The sequence below is a fragment of the Corylus avellana genome, chromosome ca11 (assembly GCF_901000735.1).
Source record: "Corylus avellana chromosome ca11, CavTom2PMs-1.0".
NCBI classification, from domain to species: domain Eukaryota; kingdom Viridiplantae; phylum Streptophyta; class Magnoliopsida; order Fagales; family Betulaceae; genus Corylus; species Corylus avellana.
Genome location: NC_081551.1, coordinates 3755909 through 3775060, shown reverse-complemented (window position 1 = coordinate 3775060; position 19152 = coordinate 3755909). Strand labels below are relative to the sequence as shown.

General features: G+C 37.1%; 2 protein-coding genes across 2 annotated transcripts; both read right to left on the bottom strand.

Annotated features, from left to right (window-relative positions):
* Positions 1 to 2110: 2110 nt before the first annotated feature.
* Positions 2111 to 3709, bottom strand: LOC132165879 (LRR receptor-like serine/threonine-protein kinase GSO2). Its single transcript, XM_059576571.1, has 3 exons — positions 2970 to 3709; positions 2629 to 2801; positions 2111 to 2520 (listed from the first exon to the last, which is right to left on the bottom strand). The coding sequence occupies exons 1-3, from the start codon at positions 3707 to 3709 to the stop codon at positions 2111 to 2113; spliced, it is 1323 nt and encodes a 440-aa protein (XP_059432554.1).
* Positions 3710 to 10718: 7009 nt separating this feature from the next.
* LOC132165309 (MDIS1-interacting receptor like kinase 2-like) lies at positions 10719 to 14287 on the bottom strand. The gene is made up of 2 exons (XM_059575810.1): positions 11566 to 14287; positions 10719 to 11290 (listed from the first exon to the last, which is right to left on the bottom strand). The coding sequence occupies exons 1-2, from the start codon at positions 14282 to 14284 to the stop codon at positions 10911 to 10913; spliced, it is 3099 nt and encodes a 1032-aa protein (XP_059431793.1). The 5' UTR covers positions 14285 to 14287; the 3' UTR covers positions 10719 to 10910.
* Between the last annotated feature and the right edge of the window lie 4865 nt (positions 14288 to 19152).

Genomic DNA, 19152 nt, shown 5'->3' with positions numbered 1-19152 from the left:
TTCATAAACAAATAATGGGATGTGATTGACTAGAGGGAAAATGGGTTAGGAAGTCGTGTACTTTCTGAGAAGGAAAGGGAGGGAATAGGTAGAAGAAAATGTCTTTGGGTAGATTGAAGAGATTAACGTATTAGAAGTGTTTTTAATGAAATCATAATATAATATATAGAGATATTTCTCATGATCCAAATACTTTTTCAAACAAAAATAAAAAAGCATTATATAACAAACGAGCATATTTGTATACATACAGCCTCAAGGTCCAACATTTTCATTTACTAGATTCTACCAGAATGGGGGGAAAATTTTGCACAAAACATTCTAGACCTCGCTACAGCTCTACATCCTAATCAGAACGCACCCTACAATGCCAATTTGTTCTATTTCTTAACGCTTGTGAGCTTGTTAAATTCTAGTGGTCATCGTGTTGATCGGGTAGGAATTGCAAGCATGGATTCGAGCTGATAGTTCATGTGCCACAAAATGCATAGTAGGTCGTGGCTTTGACGTGTCACTCACGCATGTAAGGCTATAGTCACCACAAATGCCAACTCTTGCGCGATTTGGCCTGTGGGTTGTGGGAGTCCTTGGTCCAGAACATCCTTTAGAGGAAATTCTGTACTGTCTAAAATTGGCGTTATTGTTGATTTGGATGATGACAGAGAAGATAGGAGCTCCCTTGTGTGTCTTCCCATCATAACTTTTAATGCCACTACACCAAAGCTATAAACATCACATTTATCCGTTATCCTTATCATGAATGCGAGTTTTGCACATCCATAAAACAAAATCAACATCCGTTTAATGATAAAATATTAGCTTGAAAACTCATACATTGGCTACAAGATAAGAGAAACACTTCCTAATATGAGAAGCCCATTCTTCTATCAAGGGAACTTTTTTTAGGCATTAAATTGTACTATATATATATACAAAACAAAAAATTGTACTTTTTTTAAGGTTTTAATAATTAATATATAAAGGAAAGTGGTCAGTCCATCCTAAGACAAGTACCTTAAATGAGCAGTATAAGCATGCAAAGACTAGAATATTGTTAGCTTACCTGGAGCCATGTAACCATAAGACCCAGCAATTGTTGTTGTTTTTGAACTCTGACTCCAACAATATGTTGTTCACAGTTATGTCTCAGTGCACAACTGAAGGAGTGCAGTCATGGTGCAAGTATGCAATTGCATGAGCCACGCCTTGCACAATTTTCAGCCTTCTTCTCCAGTCCAGTTCTGCTTTCCCTCCCACCCCATACAATACATTTCCCAAACTGCCTTTCTTCACATATTCATAAACCAAGTACATGCACCACCGAGTGGCACGGAACCCATAAAGCTTAATGATATTGTGGTGTCTAACTTCTGTCAACATACGAATCTCATTCTCAAAACTCTTGTGATTAGCAACTAAGTTGCCACTGGATTGTAACATGTTAAATCTTTTAACTGCAACAATTTGACCTGTCGGCAATGCTGCTTTGTAAACGCTTCCAAACCCTCATTTTCCAATACAATAATTCTCCTGGAAGTTTTCAGTGGCCTTCACGATATCCCTGAATGTGAATTTACCGTCTCTTCCCCATATTAGTGACTCGGCCTTCTCCTCACACTCTAAAATTGCTCTGCTTTCTTCTTCTAGGAGTTTGGTCTTCCGGTACCATATTATGAGTCCACCAACAATGGCTGCAGGTAGTACCAATAGGCCGCAAATAGGAATGAGGACAACTAATAGAGATGTATTAGAATGCTTTTTCATTCTGGAATATTGTGTGTAACAAGGAGTTAGTCCTTTTGCATCTCCACACAAACTTGAGTTTCCAGCATAAGCTGTTGCAGGTGCATTTTTGAAAACAGAACTAGTTGGGATCAGACCTGTTAAATTGTTGTAGGAAAAATCGATAGAGATGTTGTTTGGACTAACCATGCGGGAAAATGATGATGGAAATTCCCCTGAAAGTTGGTTGTGTGCTAGATTAAGACTCTTCAATGATGAAAGCCTTGCAAGGTCTTGAGGAATATTTCCTGAGAGTCTATTGCTACTAAGGTCCACCATGTGCACGTAGTCGTTTGTCAAGTTTTTGTTCAATAAGCTTTCACAATTCTCAGGTACAGTTGACTAGATTTTGAGGAATCTCTCCTGTCAAATGGTTCCTGCTCAAACTAAGTGAGAATAGCAGCCTTAGATTTCCAAGTAAAGTTGGAATTTCCTCAGACAATTCGTTGGAGGCCAGATATAAAGCATGCAGTTGAGTCAACTTTCCAAGCTCTACTGGAATTGGACCAGAGAGCTGGTTTTCTAAAAGGCCTAATGCCTCCAAATCGTTCAAGTTCCCAATCTCATGAGGAATTGAGCCAGAAAGGCTATTATTAAACAGAGAAAGAATTACGAGATTTGTCAATATGCCTATTTCCGATGGAATTTCCCCAGACAATTCGTTGGAGCCCAGCTCTAAATCCTGCAGTTGAGTCAACTTTCCAAGCTCTATTGGAATTGGACCGGAGAGTTGGTTTTCTGAAAGGTCTAATTACTCCAAATCTTTCAAGTTCCCAATCTCGGGAGGAATTGAGCCAAAAAGGTTATTATTAAACAAAAAAAGAATTAGGAGATTTGTCAATAGGCCTATTCCAAATGGAATTTCCCCGGACAATTCATTGGAGGCCAGCCGTAAAGCCTGCAGTTGAGTCAACTTTCCAAGCTCTACTGGAATTGGACCAGAGAGCTGGTTTTCTAAAAGGCCTAATGCCTCCAAATCGTTCAAGTTCCCAATCTCATGAGGAATTGAGCCAGAAAGGCTATTATTAAACAGAGAAAGAATTACGAGATTTGTCAATATGCCTATTTCCGATGGAATTTCCCCAGACAATTCGTTGGAGCCCAGCTCTAAATCCTGCAGTTGAGTCAACTTTCCAAGCTCTATTGGAATTGGACCGGAGAGTTGGTTTTCTGAAAGGTCTAATTACTCCAAATCTTTCAAGTTCCCAATCTCGGGAGGAATTGAGCCAAAAAGGTTATTATTAAACAAAAAAAGAATTAGGAGATTTGTCAATAGGCCTATTTCAAATGGAATTTCCCCGGACAATTCATTGGAGGCCAGCTGTAAAGCCTGCAGTTGAGTCAACTTTCCAAGCTCTACTAGAATCGAACCAGAGAGCTGGTTTTCAGACAGATAAAGATATTGGAGCTTTGTCAAAATATCTATTTCCGGTGGAATTTCTCCCGTGAATGAATTTGTATACAGGGACAAGATGATGAGGTTTGTACAAAACCCAAGCTCAGAAGGAATTGTAGAATTCAAGCTATTTATTCGTAGAGAGAGTCTCGAGAGGCCCTTGAGCTGGCTTATTGAAGAAGGAATTCTCCCTTCCAATGAATTGTTGTACAAGCTTATAGTTCGAAGATTGAACAATACTTCAATATCCTCAGGAATAAGGCCACTGAAATGGTTTTGTCCTAGACGAAGATCTTTGAGCTTGAAATTGTGGGAAATTTTTGGTGACAATGGTCCTTGGAATGAATTATCAGTAAGAATAATGTATTTAAGATTGCCCAGATTGGTAAATAAAGATTCTGGTATTGTTCCATTGAACTTATTATGGGACAAATCCATGAAGGTCAAGTTGTGACAATCAAGTATAAATCCTAGGAACTTTGAAGTGAGTCCATAATTGTCATTAAAGGCAAGTTGGGTCAACAAAGGCATGGCAGAAAACTTAGACCAGTCAGGATTTAGTAAAAGGTTTGATCAAGGTCTCAGTAACATACCTTTTGAAGATTGGTAATTTGATATGGGATTTGTCCATCAAGATAGTTGTGGAGAAGACTCACGTATTGAAGCTCCGTTAGCGGGCCTATCTCCGACGGTATTGGCCTAATGAGGTTGTTGTGGTTGAGGTCGAAGCGGGTGAGGTTAAGGAATGGAGTGAAGTTGAAGTGGGCCAGTGGGCCAGTGTTCCAATGAGCTTTGGCAGTGTTCCATTGAGGTTTATCTCAGATACTGTTCCGGTTGGGTCACAGACAATGCTTGTCCAGTTGCAAAGGTTGTTGAGGTTGGTGTGGGATCATGAAGTGAGAGGAGGGGGAGGGGTGTTTTTCCATTTGACAAGAGCTTCTGCTTGTGTTTCTGGTGATGCTGTGATTTGCAATGAAAGTATGGAGAGCAAGACAATAACGTGAAGGAAAAGAAGAGGAGGCTTGGGATTTGCTGCCATGCCTGCCTTTGGACTTTTACGTGTCATGTTTTTTTATGATTGAAGCAAAGAGTGAAAGACAGCCAGGGAGTGTAAGAAAAATAAATAATAGATGGTAGAACATACATTCTCTCTTAGGCTAGCTTTCTAAGATGAGCAGTAATTTAATGTAGTCCCTTTTCAGTCTCACGGCAAGGAAACCAGGTTTGTCTTTGTCACCAACAGGTCGCTTGCACTTCCTTTGAAGTTGACTATTAAAATAGACCGTCAACTGTCAAGGTTCATAATGCACATAGACTTTTTGGTTACATTTGAAAAGCAATTAGTGGATTCACATTGGATTAGATCAGCTAAAGGTTATTTTAATTAGTCTTGTAATAAATTTGAGTGAAAAATTATTTACATCTCTTTAGTTATTTTAGCAAATTTTTTTTTTTTTTTTTTTTTTTTAAGGAAAATTCATTATGATTCCATTGATAGTATAGTCAAGAGCATATGAGTTATTTACAATCACAGAACAAAATAGTTCTGAAAGATCATAACCGAAACTAAAAGATTACATGTCATAGAGGTCAAAAACATATAGATCTTAACTTAAAATCTTATCTATGACGTCAAACATTTGCAAACCTTGCCCACAAGCAAAAAAGTTGTTGAGTTCCTACCGTGTTTATCAAATTCGATGAGGATTGTACATTTACCAAATGTAATATATATGAGTAATTAATGTTATATACTATATTTTTATTTTATAAATACCTCATAATATTAATGTGACAATTCTAATCAACTACAGAGTGTAAACTCTACTATATGAACGGATAATATCATTATTTTCACTATCATTATCCTTGATCTAAGATCAACATGTAATGTCTCCAAGAGGTAGTTCAATCGGCTGGAACCACACTTAATGAAGTGGAGGTCACTAGTTCGAATCTCCTTCCTTCCTCTTGTGCGGACATGTCAAAAAAAAAGAAAAAAAGATCAACATGTAATTTTCTTGGTTAGAATCATGATTTTGAAAACGATCTTAATGACATCCAATAAAGGAGTTTTTTTAATATTTTGGAGGGTGATTTTTCATCGTGTCCGAACTTTTTTCTTTTTATGTCAATTTAGTGTCATAATTGCCTTAAACTTCAACCAGCAAGTTGAGGTGAATAACTGAAAAATTTATTGTAGCCACAACTGTTCACAGTTGGGACGACGGAGATTTTTTAAATATTACGACTACGTAACGTATGCCAAATGTTTATTTTATTAGAAAAAAATGAATAATTAATTTAGAATTTTTTTATAATTCCTCATAAAGCACAATTCTTTATAATTCTTTATATAACACAAAATGAATTTTAATTTTTTTTTCTTTCTTCTTTAAAATTCAAGCAACATGTCACTAATTTTATTTTATTTTTCATTTTTTCTTTTTTCCTTAAAGGAACTCATGAATAAAAAAAAAAATTAAAAATTTAATTAGCGACGTGTTACAGATTCGGCTTCCATGTTGTAAACCAAACTCCCGTATAGATGCCCGGCAAGTTACTCATTAATTACACTAACACCAACCCAAGAAAAACAAAAAACAAACAGAAATTAATTCCGTTAACTCCCTCCCATCCCATCTTCTCTCTCTTTTTTTTTTTTTTTTTTTGACCTTATAGTCTGCTGTGAGGTTCCTCTGAATCATCATTATCAAAATCAGAGACTGGGCTCTAGGGCTTAGCTCTTTACTTTGTTTTAAAATCACTTTCTGATTGCGCGGCTCTCGATTGCGAGCATAAGGACTAAATGTAGTCCTGGCGGTTACAGAAGAAGAGGATTGCTCAATTTTGGAAAAAGCACTGCCTGAGGCTTGCCTGACGGATGAAGCATTGCCTGATGGACTTCCAGTATAAGGTGGACGCCTCAAACCCTTATTTCGAAGGCCTCCTGTCAACATCTTCGCCGGTACTTGAATTTCTTATAAGAAGAACTTTGAATATTTCAAAAATCTTAGCCATTTCTCTGTTTTGTGCCCTTGTTTTTGTAGTTTGATGTTTAATTTTAAAGTAAAAGCTTTTGGCATTTGGTTATTCATTTGAAAATCTGCATTGTTAGGGTGTTTCAAATTTTTAGTTTGACATTTCTTTTGCTTTTTTTTTGCTTCCTGTTTGTTGGTTACTAATTTTGTGTTCTTTTGGCGTGAAGGAAAAATATCTTGTGTAAGAAATCTGCATATTTCTAGCCTATTTTGGGTAGTAGATTCTGGAATTCTAAAGAATATCTGTTGGGTGATTGAAATAACATTGCTATGATCCACTTTTCTGCTGTGTCTATTTTAGTTTTACATGATATTGAGAATTTCAAGTTTTGCCTTTGATATCTTGCTTTAAGTGTATGTTTTGTGTTTGTTAAATGCACGCTCAATCATTTCTTGTAATATGTAAGATTGCTACTTTACATTTTCAAAGTTTTCTCTCACTCGCATTTTTCTTTTTTGGGCTTGCAGATTTTCTGAAAAGATAGCATGGAGGACAAGTGTGCAATTAAGAAAGATGTTTCTGAAGTATTACGTTATCATTAGAACTAATTCTTTTTCATGTTGCTTTTTCTCAAATTCAGTCTTACTAATCGTAATTTATGGCTTGTGCAGTTGATAGGCAATACACCAATGGTATATATCAACAATATTGTTGATGGTTGTGTAGCCTGTATCGCTGCGAAGCTTGAGATGATGGAACCCTGTTCTTGTGGTAAAGACAGGCAAAAATAACTCGTTATTCTTTTATATTGATTGTGTTTTGCTTAATATTAGAGTGATCTAGCAACTAAAGGATTTCCTCGAGAATCTTTGGTTCAGACTAATACATTTGCATAAAATTTCCCATATCTACATTTTTTTTTACAGATTGTTCATACAAATTTAACTTTGCCTCTCTTGTTCTAGAAGAACTGCAACCCATCCCACCCTACACATAAAATTGTCTTTGTGATGGAAGCTATGTGCTCTTGTCTGTTATACAAGTTCCATTACACATCCTATATACATTTTAATTACACTCTATGCTGATGTTAACCCTCATTATCATTGCCTGTTTTTCCTTTTCCTTTAAGGAAATCAAGTTGATTATATTAAATGGATATTGTCAAATTGCTAGATATGTTGCCATATAATTGAACCGTTAACTAACATAGCTTCATTCCTGATATGCTTGAATGAAGCCAAAAGACTGTCCTCATTGAGCACACTAGTGGTAACACTAGCATTAGATTGGCATTTATCGCAAAAGGGCATTAAAGAGTTGATTTGTTTAAGTTTTTGACCAAGGAATTTATTTATTTTTTTAAGTCCTAGAGGGTTGTTTGTTTTAAGTTTAAGCTGCTGCAATAAAGCTGGCTAAGAGGCCAGAAAATACTGGAAAACTGATTGTTGTAAGTCTTAAGTGCCTTCTTCAAATTGAAATAGAATCTTCCCCCTTCCACACTTTGAGTAGAAAAAACTTCTTGTGGTGGCATGGATATGAGTTTGATTACATTGGTAGTTGGAGAAGTTTTTTTAATGTACTCATCATGTTGTACTTTCAGAGAAGGAGAACTTGTGTCTATATACACTTCCAAATGTGACATGGGAAGTTATTCTACCCGTTGAGAAAGTGCCTCTAGAGCTTCATGAGCCACGATTAGGTATTAACTTTGCTAGGGATGGGATGCAAGAAAAGGACTGCATATCACTGGTTGCATTTCATAGTGATTATTGGTTGCTTGCTGTTGCATTCTATTTTGGTGCACGCCTTGGAATTGAACCATGGACATTCGGCCAAAGGCTTGGAGATGCTATCTTGACAAAGTGTAGATTGAATGTACAATTATTAGAATGCTTTGTTAGTAGCTGTAATGTTTGTAAATGTTATTTTCTCTCAAAAGTGCGGTTGCATTTTATTCCATTGTAAAAATTCGGTTAGATCAAAATTAGATCAAAGCATTATTCAAAAGAAAGTGCAAAACAAACTAGATCAAATTGTTAGTAACTAATTGTAATTTTTAAAATCACAATTAGATCAAAATCTTATAATTCCATAGAATAAAAGCTCTACCCATGTTGCAATCTATCCCAAATTACAAAAAGAGCTCTACACTGACATCTTCAATCTTTTTGCTCAACTCAAAATAGTTTTCCAATGCTATATTGTATGCTTCTTCACATTCAACTGCTCGACTGATAAGCTTGACATACATGGGGCATAAAGACTTATATCGATTTGTGACTTCTAAATTGGTGTCTATTATTATTTCATGTCCATTGAAGTCTTGTACAACCTCATTCCTTGTATCTTTTGTCCATCTCTTAAGGATGTACTTCTCTGGAAGTACCTTGATATTCATAACATCAAGTATTTTTAAAGCATGGCCACACAAAATTTCTCATCTCTCAAAATTTCTGCAACTACATGAGATATTGTTTTCTAAAGATTTCCAAATGACTCTGCGATCTTGAGGCTTATCATAAAATGACACTATTTATTCATGAGATGAGTTTCTTTCGATATGCTCCTTAACACAAGCTCTTTGGAACTCTTCGTATTGCTTTTGAAACTTCAAAAATGGTTGAGAAGTATAAATCTTTGCTGCTTGTACTAACATAGGTGATAAGATCTTAATTTTTTGTAACTTTTGTCTTAAGTTATACTCCGCCAACAATTCCTTGTAGCGCTTATTATTCAGTAATCTTTCAAAATGTGTGAAGAACTTTACAATACCATAATCTGACCGTAAATAATTCTTCAAGCTAACGTTCAAACTTTCACTTATTTGTGTAGAATTTATTCCTGCAGAAAAAGACATATTGACATATGCTTTAGCCCATTTCTCTTTCACTTTAAATAAACGTTGTAGCCAAGAATTGTCATGTACATTGTACTTATGAAGTATAGCATCCCAAGCAGTGAGCAAATCCTCTTCCTCTTCCCAAACTTTAAAACATGCATTGAGATCGATCACTTCTATGCCCATTCTCATCTCTTAATAAATGGCTAATATGTTTCAAAGCATTTTGCATTAAATGTCACTTACACAATGATGGTAAGTATTAGGCATCACCAATGAGATAGCATTTGCTATTGCAGGATCTTGATCAGTAAAGATTGTATTTGGCATTTTCCTCGACATTGCTTCAAAGAAAGACTAAAACCCACAAAACCCAAGCTAAACAACAGGAAATACATGGAAACAAAGGAAAACATAGAAAAATAAATAGAACAATCAGAAATACAACAAAAAACCAAGCAAGTGGCGGTGAAGAAGGTGGAGGAGCGGCCGGAGGGGTGTACTGTCCAGGGGAAGGGAAACACGCACCGGCGGGTGACTTCCACGCTCAGGCGCGTGGAGCTCATGCTCCGGCACGTGCAGTACTGGCAACAGATCAGATGGTGGTGGTAAAGAGTTGGGATGACGGTGGTGACTGTGGAGGAGCGGCAGGAGGAGGCTACTGCCCAGGACATGAGGAACACACTTCGGCGCTTGAAATTAAGAGTTAAAGTCTTATTTCGTATATTAATAAGAGGCTGGACCCAAAATCAGTCAAATTAAGGGTAGAGTTAGGGTTTAAAACTCTATCAAATTCTCATTGTCTTTAAATTGTGTGACTCAATCTCTTTTCTTTCCGCTTTCCTCTATCGTGCATTAACTTCTTTAGGAGCCGGAGTGGTGTGGACCGATGATATTTTTAGTTCCTTTCATGAGTCTCACTGCAAGGAAACCAGGTTTGTCTTTGTCACCGACAAGTACTGGTTTGCTCTTAAATATCCTTTAAATTTGACTTATAGTGCACGGCCTAGACTTTTTGATTAGTATTTAAAAAGCAATTGTTAGCTTCATGGAAATAAACCGAGTGTGGAAATTGGAAATTTGCTTACAAAAGCAACAGAAGTTCTTTCCACGCAAGAGTTAAATTAATGGTTGGGGCCAAAGTGGAAGAACGTGCCTGTTACGATCCATGGGCACGTCTATATCTATTTAATCAAGAAAGAATTGTAGCAAATATATATATATATATATTAATTGGCCATATTTGATAACACCATTGAAGAAAAATTGCAAGCTTTTCTTAATGTCACTCTTTAATTGTATGCTAATATGGCAAATTGGAAGTTATACTTCCTTCATCTATCTAAATTGTGTTTATGTTGTTTTTTTATTTTTCTACGTGGTTGGGACATCTCTTATGGTCCAAATTTCATTTTGTTGTATCTAAAATTGTAAGTACATGGCAACATATATACAATTAGATCTATGAAATCTATTTTGTATCATGAAATAATTTTTCACCATTTTAAATAAAATGAATAGGACAAGTTTAAATCTAATGTCATAGTAACTACTCCTATTTATAAGATCTTTTCAATATATGACTTAAAAAAATAACTAATAAAAACTCTATATTCCAATAAGGTACTTGCTCAAACTAAGACAATCTCAAATTTGGCTGATTATGGATGGTGAAATTATTTATAGTAAATACTAGATTATATACATGAAACACTATGGAAGAAACATACAAGTCGTAAGGAGAAGTTACATGGCAAAAGAGAACCCACTATTAGGGTTGAAGTCACTAGCCCTCAACTGGACATCAGCCCTAGAGATTATTCAAAAATACAAAAGATAATACTAGCATACATGGCCTCAAGGTCCAACATTTTTATTTATTGGATGCTACCAGAATGCCAATTTGTTCTATTTGCTTGTGAGCTCGCTAATGGTCATCGTGTCCATTGGGTAGGAATTGCAAGCTTGGGTTCGAGCTGACAATTTTTGTGCTACAAAATGCATGGTGGGTCGTGACTCTGGCGTGTCACTCACGCAATGTAAGGCCATTGTCACCACAAATGCCACATCATGCGCAATTTGGCCGGTTGGTTGTGGGAGTCTTTGGTCTAGCACATCCTTTAGAAGAAATTCTGCACTGTCTGAAATTGGAGTTGCTTTTGTTGATTTGGATGATGACATGAAAGATAAGAGCTCCCTTGGGTGCCTACCCATCATAACTTCTAATGCCACCACTCCAAAGCTATAAACGTCACATTTATCCGTAACTCGCATCGTGAATGCGAGCTCTGCGCATCCATAAAACAAAATCAACATCCGTATAAGGATAAGATAAACACTTCCTAATATGAGAAACTCTTTCTTCTTTGAAGGGTTTCTCATACTCCAATAAATAAGGATCCCCTAAAATTTCTTTTCTGAATTCTAAGGAATTCAAGAGGGAATTTCAGGGACCCGATCCTACTCCATTACTCAAACAACTACCTTTTCTTTTAAAAACTATTTTCATAATTATTATAGTCTATCTTAAAACAAAAATCTAGAAACTAGATTGTCAGCTTACCTGGAGCCATGTAGCCATAAGACCCAGCAATTGTTGTCCAGTTAGTTGTATTTGAACTCAACAATCTAGCAATGCCAAAATCTGAGAGCCGCGGTTCGAACTTTGACTCCAGCAAGATGTTGTTCACCGTTATGTCTCGGTGCACAATTGAAGGAGAACAATCATGGTGCAAGTAAGCAATTGCGTGAGCCACACCTTGCACGATGTTCACCCTTCTACCCCAATCAAGTTCTGCTTTCCCTTCCACCCCATACAATACATTTCCCAAACTGCCTTTCCCCACATATTCGTAAACCAAGTACATGCACCACTGAGTGGCCTGGAACCCATAAAGCTTAATGATATTGCGGTGCCTAACTTCTGTCAACATGCGAATTTCATTCTCAAAACTCTTGTGATTGGCAACTAAGATGTCACTGGATTGTGACATGTTAAATTTTTTAACTGCAACAATTTGACTTGTCGGCAATGCTGCTTTGTAAACGCTTCCAAATCCTCCTTTTCCAATACAATAATTCTCATGGAAGTTTTCAGTGGCCTTTACGATATCCCCGAATGTAAATTTACCCTCTCTTCCCCATATCAGTGACTCGGCCTTCTCCTCACACTCTAAAATTGTTTTGTTTTCTTCAAACAGGAGTTTGGTCTTTCGGTAACGTATTAGGAGTCCAGCAACAATGGTTGCAAGCAGTACTAATAGATTGCAGATAGGAATGAGGATAGCTAATAGAGTCGGATTATAATGCTTTTTCTTTCTAGAACAAAGAGTTAGTCCTTCTGTATCTCCACACAAACCAGAGTTGCCAACATAAGCTTTTGCAGGTGCATCTTTGAAAATGGTACTGTTTGGGACTGGACCAGTTAAATTGTTGTAGGAAAAGTCAATGGCGCTGCTGTTTAGACTAACCATGCGGGAAAATGATGATGGGATTTCCCCTGAAAGTTGGTTATGTGACACATTAACACTCTCCAATTTTGAAAGCTTTGCAAGGTTTTCAGAAATATTTCCTGAGAGTTTATTGCTGCTGAGGTCCAACAATGACTGCAATTCCATTAAGTTACCAAGCTCGGATGGTATTTCACCTATTAGGTTGTTGTTGCTCAAGTCCAAGCTCAATAATTTACCACAATTCCCAAGATCCTTTGGTATGTTCATAGTCAAACTGTTTGTAGACAAATCAAGATCACCAAGCTCACTCAAATTGCCTAGACTTCGAGGAATCTCTCCTGTCAACTGGTTCTTGCTCAGATTGAGCTCGTACAGTCGGCTTAGATTTCCAAGTACAGTTGGAATTTCCCCAAACAATTCGTTGGAGCCCAGATTTAAACGTTGTAGTCGTGTCAACTTTCCAAGCTCGACTGGGATTTTTCCAGAAATCCGGTTTCTGTCCATTTGCAAATTGGTGAGAGATTCAGATTCTGCCAATTCCACTGAGATTTGACCAACAAATTGATTGTCACTAAGAGAAATGAAACTAAGATTTGGATGAACTCCAAATGCATATGTAATGTTTCCACTGAATCGGTTCCCATCAAACCGTACTCTCTTTAGTTGTGAGCATTTTCTTAAGCACTCTGGCAATGACCCCGTGAAGTTGTTGTTATTCATCGTGAAACTTTCAAGAGCAAAGCTGCTGCACAATTCAGGTGGCAATTCTCCATAGAATTTGTTGTGGGAAAAGCCAACATGGATCAGAGGACTATACTTCCCAAAGTCACTCGGAATAGTGCCAAAGAATTTATTGTACAAAAGAATAATTGTCTTTAAATTACGGAGCCTAGAAATGGTGTCTGGCAACTCACCTTCAAGTTGGTTAGTGCCGAGTTCAAGATGTTGCAGAGATCCCATATTTCCAATCTCTGGTGGGATTGTGCCACTGAGATTATTGGTGTAAAGTAGTAAGACTTGAAGGTTTGTGAGCTTCCCAATCTCGGATGGAATTGAGCCATTGAGATTGTTGTAGAAAAGGTGTAAGACTTGAAGGTTTGTGAGGTTCCCAATCTCGGATGGAATTGAGCCAGAAAGCTGATTAGCATGCAGATAAAGATAATTAAGCTTGGAAAGGTGTGATATGTTTGGTGGTATTGTTCCATTGAACTTATTGTAGGACAAATCCAAGAAGGTCAAGTTGTGACAACCAAGTATAAACTCTGGGAACTCTGAAGTGAGTCCATAGTTGTAATAAAAGGAAAGGTTGGTCAACAAAGGCATGGCCGAAAACTTAGACCAGTCAGGATTCAGTAAGAGGTTTGATCCAAGGTCTAAGTAGCGTACCTTTTGAAGATTGGTAATCTGATATGGGATTTTCCCATCGAGATGGTTGTCGAGAAGACTCACGTACTGCAGTTTCGTTAGCCGGCCTATCTCCGACGGTATTGGCCCGGTGAGATAGTTGTGGCTGAGGTCAAAGCGGGTGAGGTTAAGGAATGGAGTGAAGTTGAAGTGGGCTAGTGTTCCATTGAGATTTGCACCTGAGACGGTTATCTCGGAGACGGTTCCGGTTGAGTCGCAGACAATGCTTGTCCAATTACAAAGGTTGTTGAGGTTGGCAAGAGACCATGAAGTGAGAGGAGAGCTAGGGGGAAGAGCGAAGAGAGTGTTTTTCCACTTGACAAGAGCTTCTGCTTGTGCTTCTGGTGATGCTGTGATTTGCAATAAAAGTATGGAGAGCAAGACAACGTGAAGGAAAAGAAGAGGAGGCTTGGGATTTGCTGCCATGCCTGCCTTTGGACTTTCCCGTTTCATTGGTTTTTTAATTCAATCTGTTGAAGCAGAGAGTGATGGTAGAAATAAGATACGTCGCCTGCTCTTAAATATCCTTTGAATTTGACATACAAATTACAAAATAGGATCATATGTATGAAAGGACATGTTTTGCGGGATGGCACTCAAATTTCAAGGAAAATAATTTCAGTATCTTTATGTGACTCTATTTTTATCAAAAGGAGTATTGATTGGCAGCACGCGTCGTGCGTGGCACGCCCACGCACGACAGTGCAAATTTTTTTTTTGTTAAAAAAATTTTTTTGCACGCGGCGTGCCATTACCCTATCAAAAGTAGGGTCACATGTATGAAAGGACATGTTTAGATGGACTTTCACGTTTAATGCTAGCTAGACTTTTTGGTTAATATTTGAAAAGCAATTAATTGCTTCAGTGTGGAACTTGGAAAAATTTGCTTTCAAAAGCAATAAAAGTCCTTTCGACGTCAGAGTGGATTCACATTGGATTAGATTAGCTAAAGGTTATTTTGATTAGTCTAATAAATTTGGGTGAAAATTTATTTAAATATCGTTAGTTATTTTAGCAAACAAATTGTTGAGTTCCTACGGTCTTCATCAAATTTGATGAGGATTGTACACTCACCAAATGTAATATATATATATATATATATATATATATATATATATATAAAATGTTATATATTATATTTTTATTTTATAAATATTTCACAATATTAATGTTACAATTCTAATCAACTACACTGTAAACAGATAATACCCTTATTTTTACTATCAGTATCCTTGATCTAAGATCAACATGTAATTTTCTTGGTTAGAATCATGATTTTGAAAACGATCTCAATGACATCCAATAAAAGAGTGGTTTTTTTTTTGGAGGGTGATTTTTGATCGTGTTCGATCCCTTTTTTTTTTTTTTTTTTGTAGTTGTTAGAATCATAATTTTTGTTGTTCTTTGAGGCACAGTTGTGGATTTAATTTTTCTTGGAGTACTTTTCTTATAATTATTTATAAAACACGGTTTGATGGATCTAGAAGCTAACTTGGTGCTCGTGCCGTGCCTCTATCGTCAATTCTATCAGCTCTTTTCACTTATCAGTTTCATTTTATGTTGAAGATAATTCGACAATAATAAAAAAACATAAGACCAAATTCCAGCAGAGAAATATTTTCTCCCAATTATGTTTGAGAAATTTTTTTAATTCAGTTATTAAATTCATATCTTGTAACTTTAAAAATGAAAATTATATCTTGTGATTCACTCACAAATTTTTAGTAGGAGTAACAAAGCATGTGAGAGGTAAGAACATGTCAATTTAATAACACCAATTAAAAAAAAAAAAAAAAAAAAAAGAACTTTATCCAGAAATTGGAAATTTGCTTACGAAGCAATAGAGAGTTCTTTCCACGTAGGACTTATAATTTATAATTAATGGTTGGGGACAAAAGTGAAAGAACGTGCCTCTTACGATCCATGGACTCGTCTATTTCTATTTAGTCAAGAAAGAATTGTAGCAAATATATTAATTGCGAAGACTTGATAGTCAATGAGTTTGTGGAAAAATTGAGTGAAATGTCGGAACCACGTGATGTTTGCACGGACTAGACTTTTTGGTTAGCATTTGAAAAGCAATTAATTATTAGCTTCATGGAAATAAACTCATAGTGTGGAAATTGGAAATTTGCTTACAAAAGCAACAGAGAGTTCTTTCCAAATTGACATAGAACTTATAATTTATAGGGTTAAATACTAAACACTTCATCAGGTTTTACAATTTTTTTTTTTTTTTTTAGGGTTTAATTTTTATCATAAAAAGTTCTTGTAATTTTGATAATAGACCAAATTAATTTTTCTATCAGTTGATCGTTAGTTGATTTAACGAAATTTCACGTAAACCAATCAGATGTTGACACGTGACACCTACTTAATTTTTAATTTTTTTTTTTTAAATTAAAAAAATAATGTATTTTTTTTTTTTAGAAAAAAAAAAATGCAAAAAAAAAATTGGGGGTGGCCTTGGCCATTCCGAACCATCCCCTTTGGCCATGGGGGTGGGTTTTGGCCACCCCCTTGGGCACCAACGGGGTGGCCGAGCCACCCCCAATTTTTTTTTCATTTCTTTTTTTTTAAAAAAATATATATAATTGCCACGTGTCAACATTTGATTGGTCCACGTGGAATTCTGTTAAGTCAACTAATGGTCAACTGACAGAAGAACTAATTTGGTTTATTATCAAAACTACAAAGACCTCCTGTGATAAAAATCAAACCCTAAAAAAAAAAATAAAAAAAAAAATTATAAAATTTTAAAGAGTATTTAATATTTAACCCTAATTTATAATTAATGGTTGGGGAGTGGGGACCAAAGTGGAAGAACATGCCCCTTACAATCCATGGACTCGTCTATTTCTAGTTAGTCAAGAAAGAATTGTATCAAATATATTAATTGCGAAGACTTGATAGTCTATGAGTTTGTGGAAAAATTGAATGAAATGTTGGAACCACGTGATGTTTGCACGGACTAGACTTTTTGGCTGCATTTGAAAAGCAATTAATTATTAGCTTCATGGAAATAAACTCATACCGTGGAAATTGGAAATTTGATTACAAAAGCAACAGAGAGTTCTTTCCACGTAGGACTTATAATTTATAATTAATGGTTGGGGGCCAAAGTGGAAGAACGTGCCTCTTACGATCATGGACTCGTCTATTTTTTATATTTTATTTTATATATTTTTTTTAAAATAAGAATGCGTTCTCATTGATATAAACTTACGAGAGTGAAATACTTCATCCTAACAATATTGTTGATACAATCAGAAATGGTAAATAACCACTGATGGTTTACATCATTTTTTATCGCCATCTTTGAAAGAGCATGAGTTGCTTTATTGCCGACAAGTGATTATTTAAAAAAAAAAAAAAAAAAAACTGTGGGTTAAAATTTTAAAATCAAAACACGTGTTTCTTTCAAACTATTCTCTTTCTCTCCCTTTCTCAATCTCAACTGCCATCAAACATTGTTTATCCCACGTTATCTAATATCTAATTTAAACTAATATAGGCTCCATTTACTTTAACGTAAAATAGTTTTCAAAAAATGATTTTCGCATTTTATGGTGTTTATTGCGACATAAAATAGTGGTCAACAAAAAATATCTTCCTTTTGACTAAAAATTCTTCTTTAATTTTCGAAAAATGGTTTAAAGTTTTGAAAACCGTAAACCATTTTTCGACTATGAGTATCTCATTCTCAAATCAATGGACCCCATCCAGGACCTCGTCGGGATTTGCCTGGAACCTGCCTGGGACTCACCCAGGACCTGCTCTGGACCCCTGCCAGGACCTGACCGGACTTGAATGGGACCCACCTGGACCTGCTCAGGACCCACCCAAGACTTGACTGGTACCCACTCGAGACTCGACCGACACCTGCCCGGGACCCCAACTAGACTTGCCTGGGACCCACCCAGGACTTTACTGAGACCTACCCTGGACCTGACTAGGACCCACCTGGGACTTGACCGGGACCCTCCTGAGGCTTGCATGGGACTTGCTCGGGACTTGACCAAGACCTGACCGGACCTTCCTAGGATTCGCTGGTTCCGACGAGGACCCAAACAAGTCCCAGCCGGGTCCCGGTCAAGTTCCTGACGTGTCCCAAGCAAGTCTCGGGAGGGTCTCGGTCAAGTCCTGGGTAGGTCCCAGGCAGGTTCCGGTGGGGTCCTTGGCAAGTCTCGGGAGGGTCTTGGTCAAGTCCCGGGTAGGTCCCAAGCAGGTTCCGGTGGGGTCCCTGGCAAGTCCCAGGCAGGTCTTGGGAGTAGGTCTTAATCAAGTCCCGGGACACTGTCGGGACTTGCCCAGGACTCGAGCCGGGACTTGATTGGGATCCGCCCGGGACTTTACTGAGAGATAACGAGACCTTCCCGGGACCTGACTGGGACCCGCCTGGGACTTGATTAGGACCCGCCCGGGACGCATTGGAAAACATTTTCCTTGAAAATGATTTCTTAGAAAACATTTTCCGATATTTGGCATATACAAAAAATCAGGCAGGTCCCGGTTGTCGAAAAACATTTTCAGCAGAAAACATTTTTCGGTTTTTGGTGTGTACGCAAAATCATATTAAACACTAAATTACGAAAATGTCCCTATCGGGTCTTGGGCGAGTCCTACTAGGGTCTGGGCGGGTCCTAGGTGAGTCACAGTGGGGTCCTTGTGAGACTCGGTTCGAACACCTCTAAGACTTGGTCAGGACATTTTTGTAATTTAGAGTTTAATATGATTGAATGAAAAAATATTTATATAAAAAAATTAAAAAAAAAAAATTGATTTTCCGTGCGCGCGCTAAACGCTGTAAAATGTTTTCGGTAGAAAATATTTTGAGGGAAAATGACTTCCCTGAAAATATTTTCCGATAGAAACCATTTTACGTTGAAATAAATGGAGCCATAATCTAAGAGAGCCCCTACTATCAGGTTATGGTGTAAACCGGCCCTTTTACAGTATCTAATCGCCATGTGACACATCATCAATTTAAGAAAAATGCAAAAAATGAAAGTGAGAACAACCACACCAAATCAGAGAAAAAAAAACAATAGTTGGTCTGGCCTGGACGCACAGCGTGGGTTCGACGAGACCCACTGTAATGCCCCGATAAAAACAACTGCTTTTATTAAGGGATTTTCTACTACTAAGAAGGTTTTATAATAAAAACTCAGTAACAAAGAGCCTAAGACTATATCCAAACAAAATCCCCTTTGAAAACTAAGTCTAAAAGACCTAAACCCTGTGAGTGGACGTACGCTAGGGTTGCCGGACGTACACCTCTGTCTTCAATGCGG

Coding starts and splice junctions, on each gene's coding strand:
- LOC132165879 (XM_059576571.1), bottom strand. CDS start 3,709: ATGCCTTTGTTGACCCAACTTGCCTTTAATGACAATTATGGACTCACT. Junction 2,802..2,969: donor GGGAACTTGAAAGATTTGGA/GTAATTAGACCT, acceptor GTTTAATAATAG/CCTTTCTGGCTCAATTCCTC. Junction 2,521..2,628: donor GGAAATTCCATTTGGAATAG/GCCTATTGACAA, acceptor TAGACCTTTCAG/AAAACCAACTCTCCGGTCCA.
- LOC132165309 (XM_059575810.1), bottom strand. CDS start 14,284: ATGGCAGCAAATCCCAAGCCTCCTCTTCTTTTCCTTCACGTTGTCTTG. Junction 11,291..11,565: donor TTATGGCTACATGGCTCCAG/GTAAGCTGACAA, acceptor ATGGATGCGCAG/AGCTCGCATTCACGATGCGA.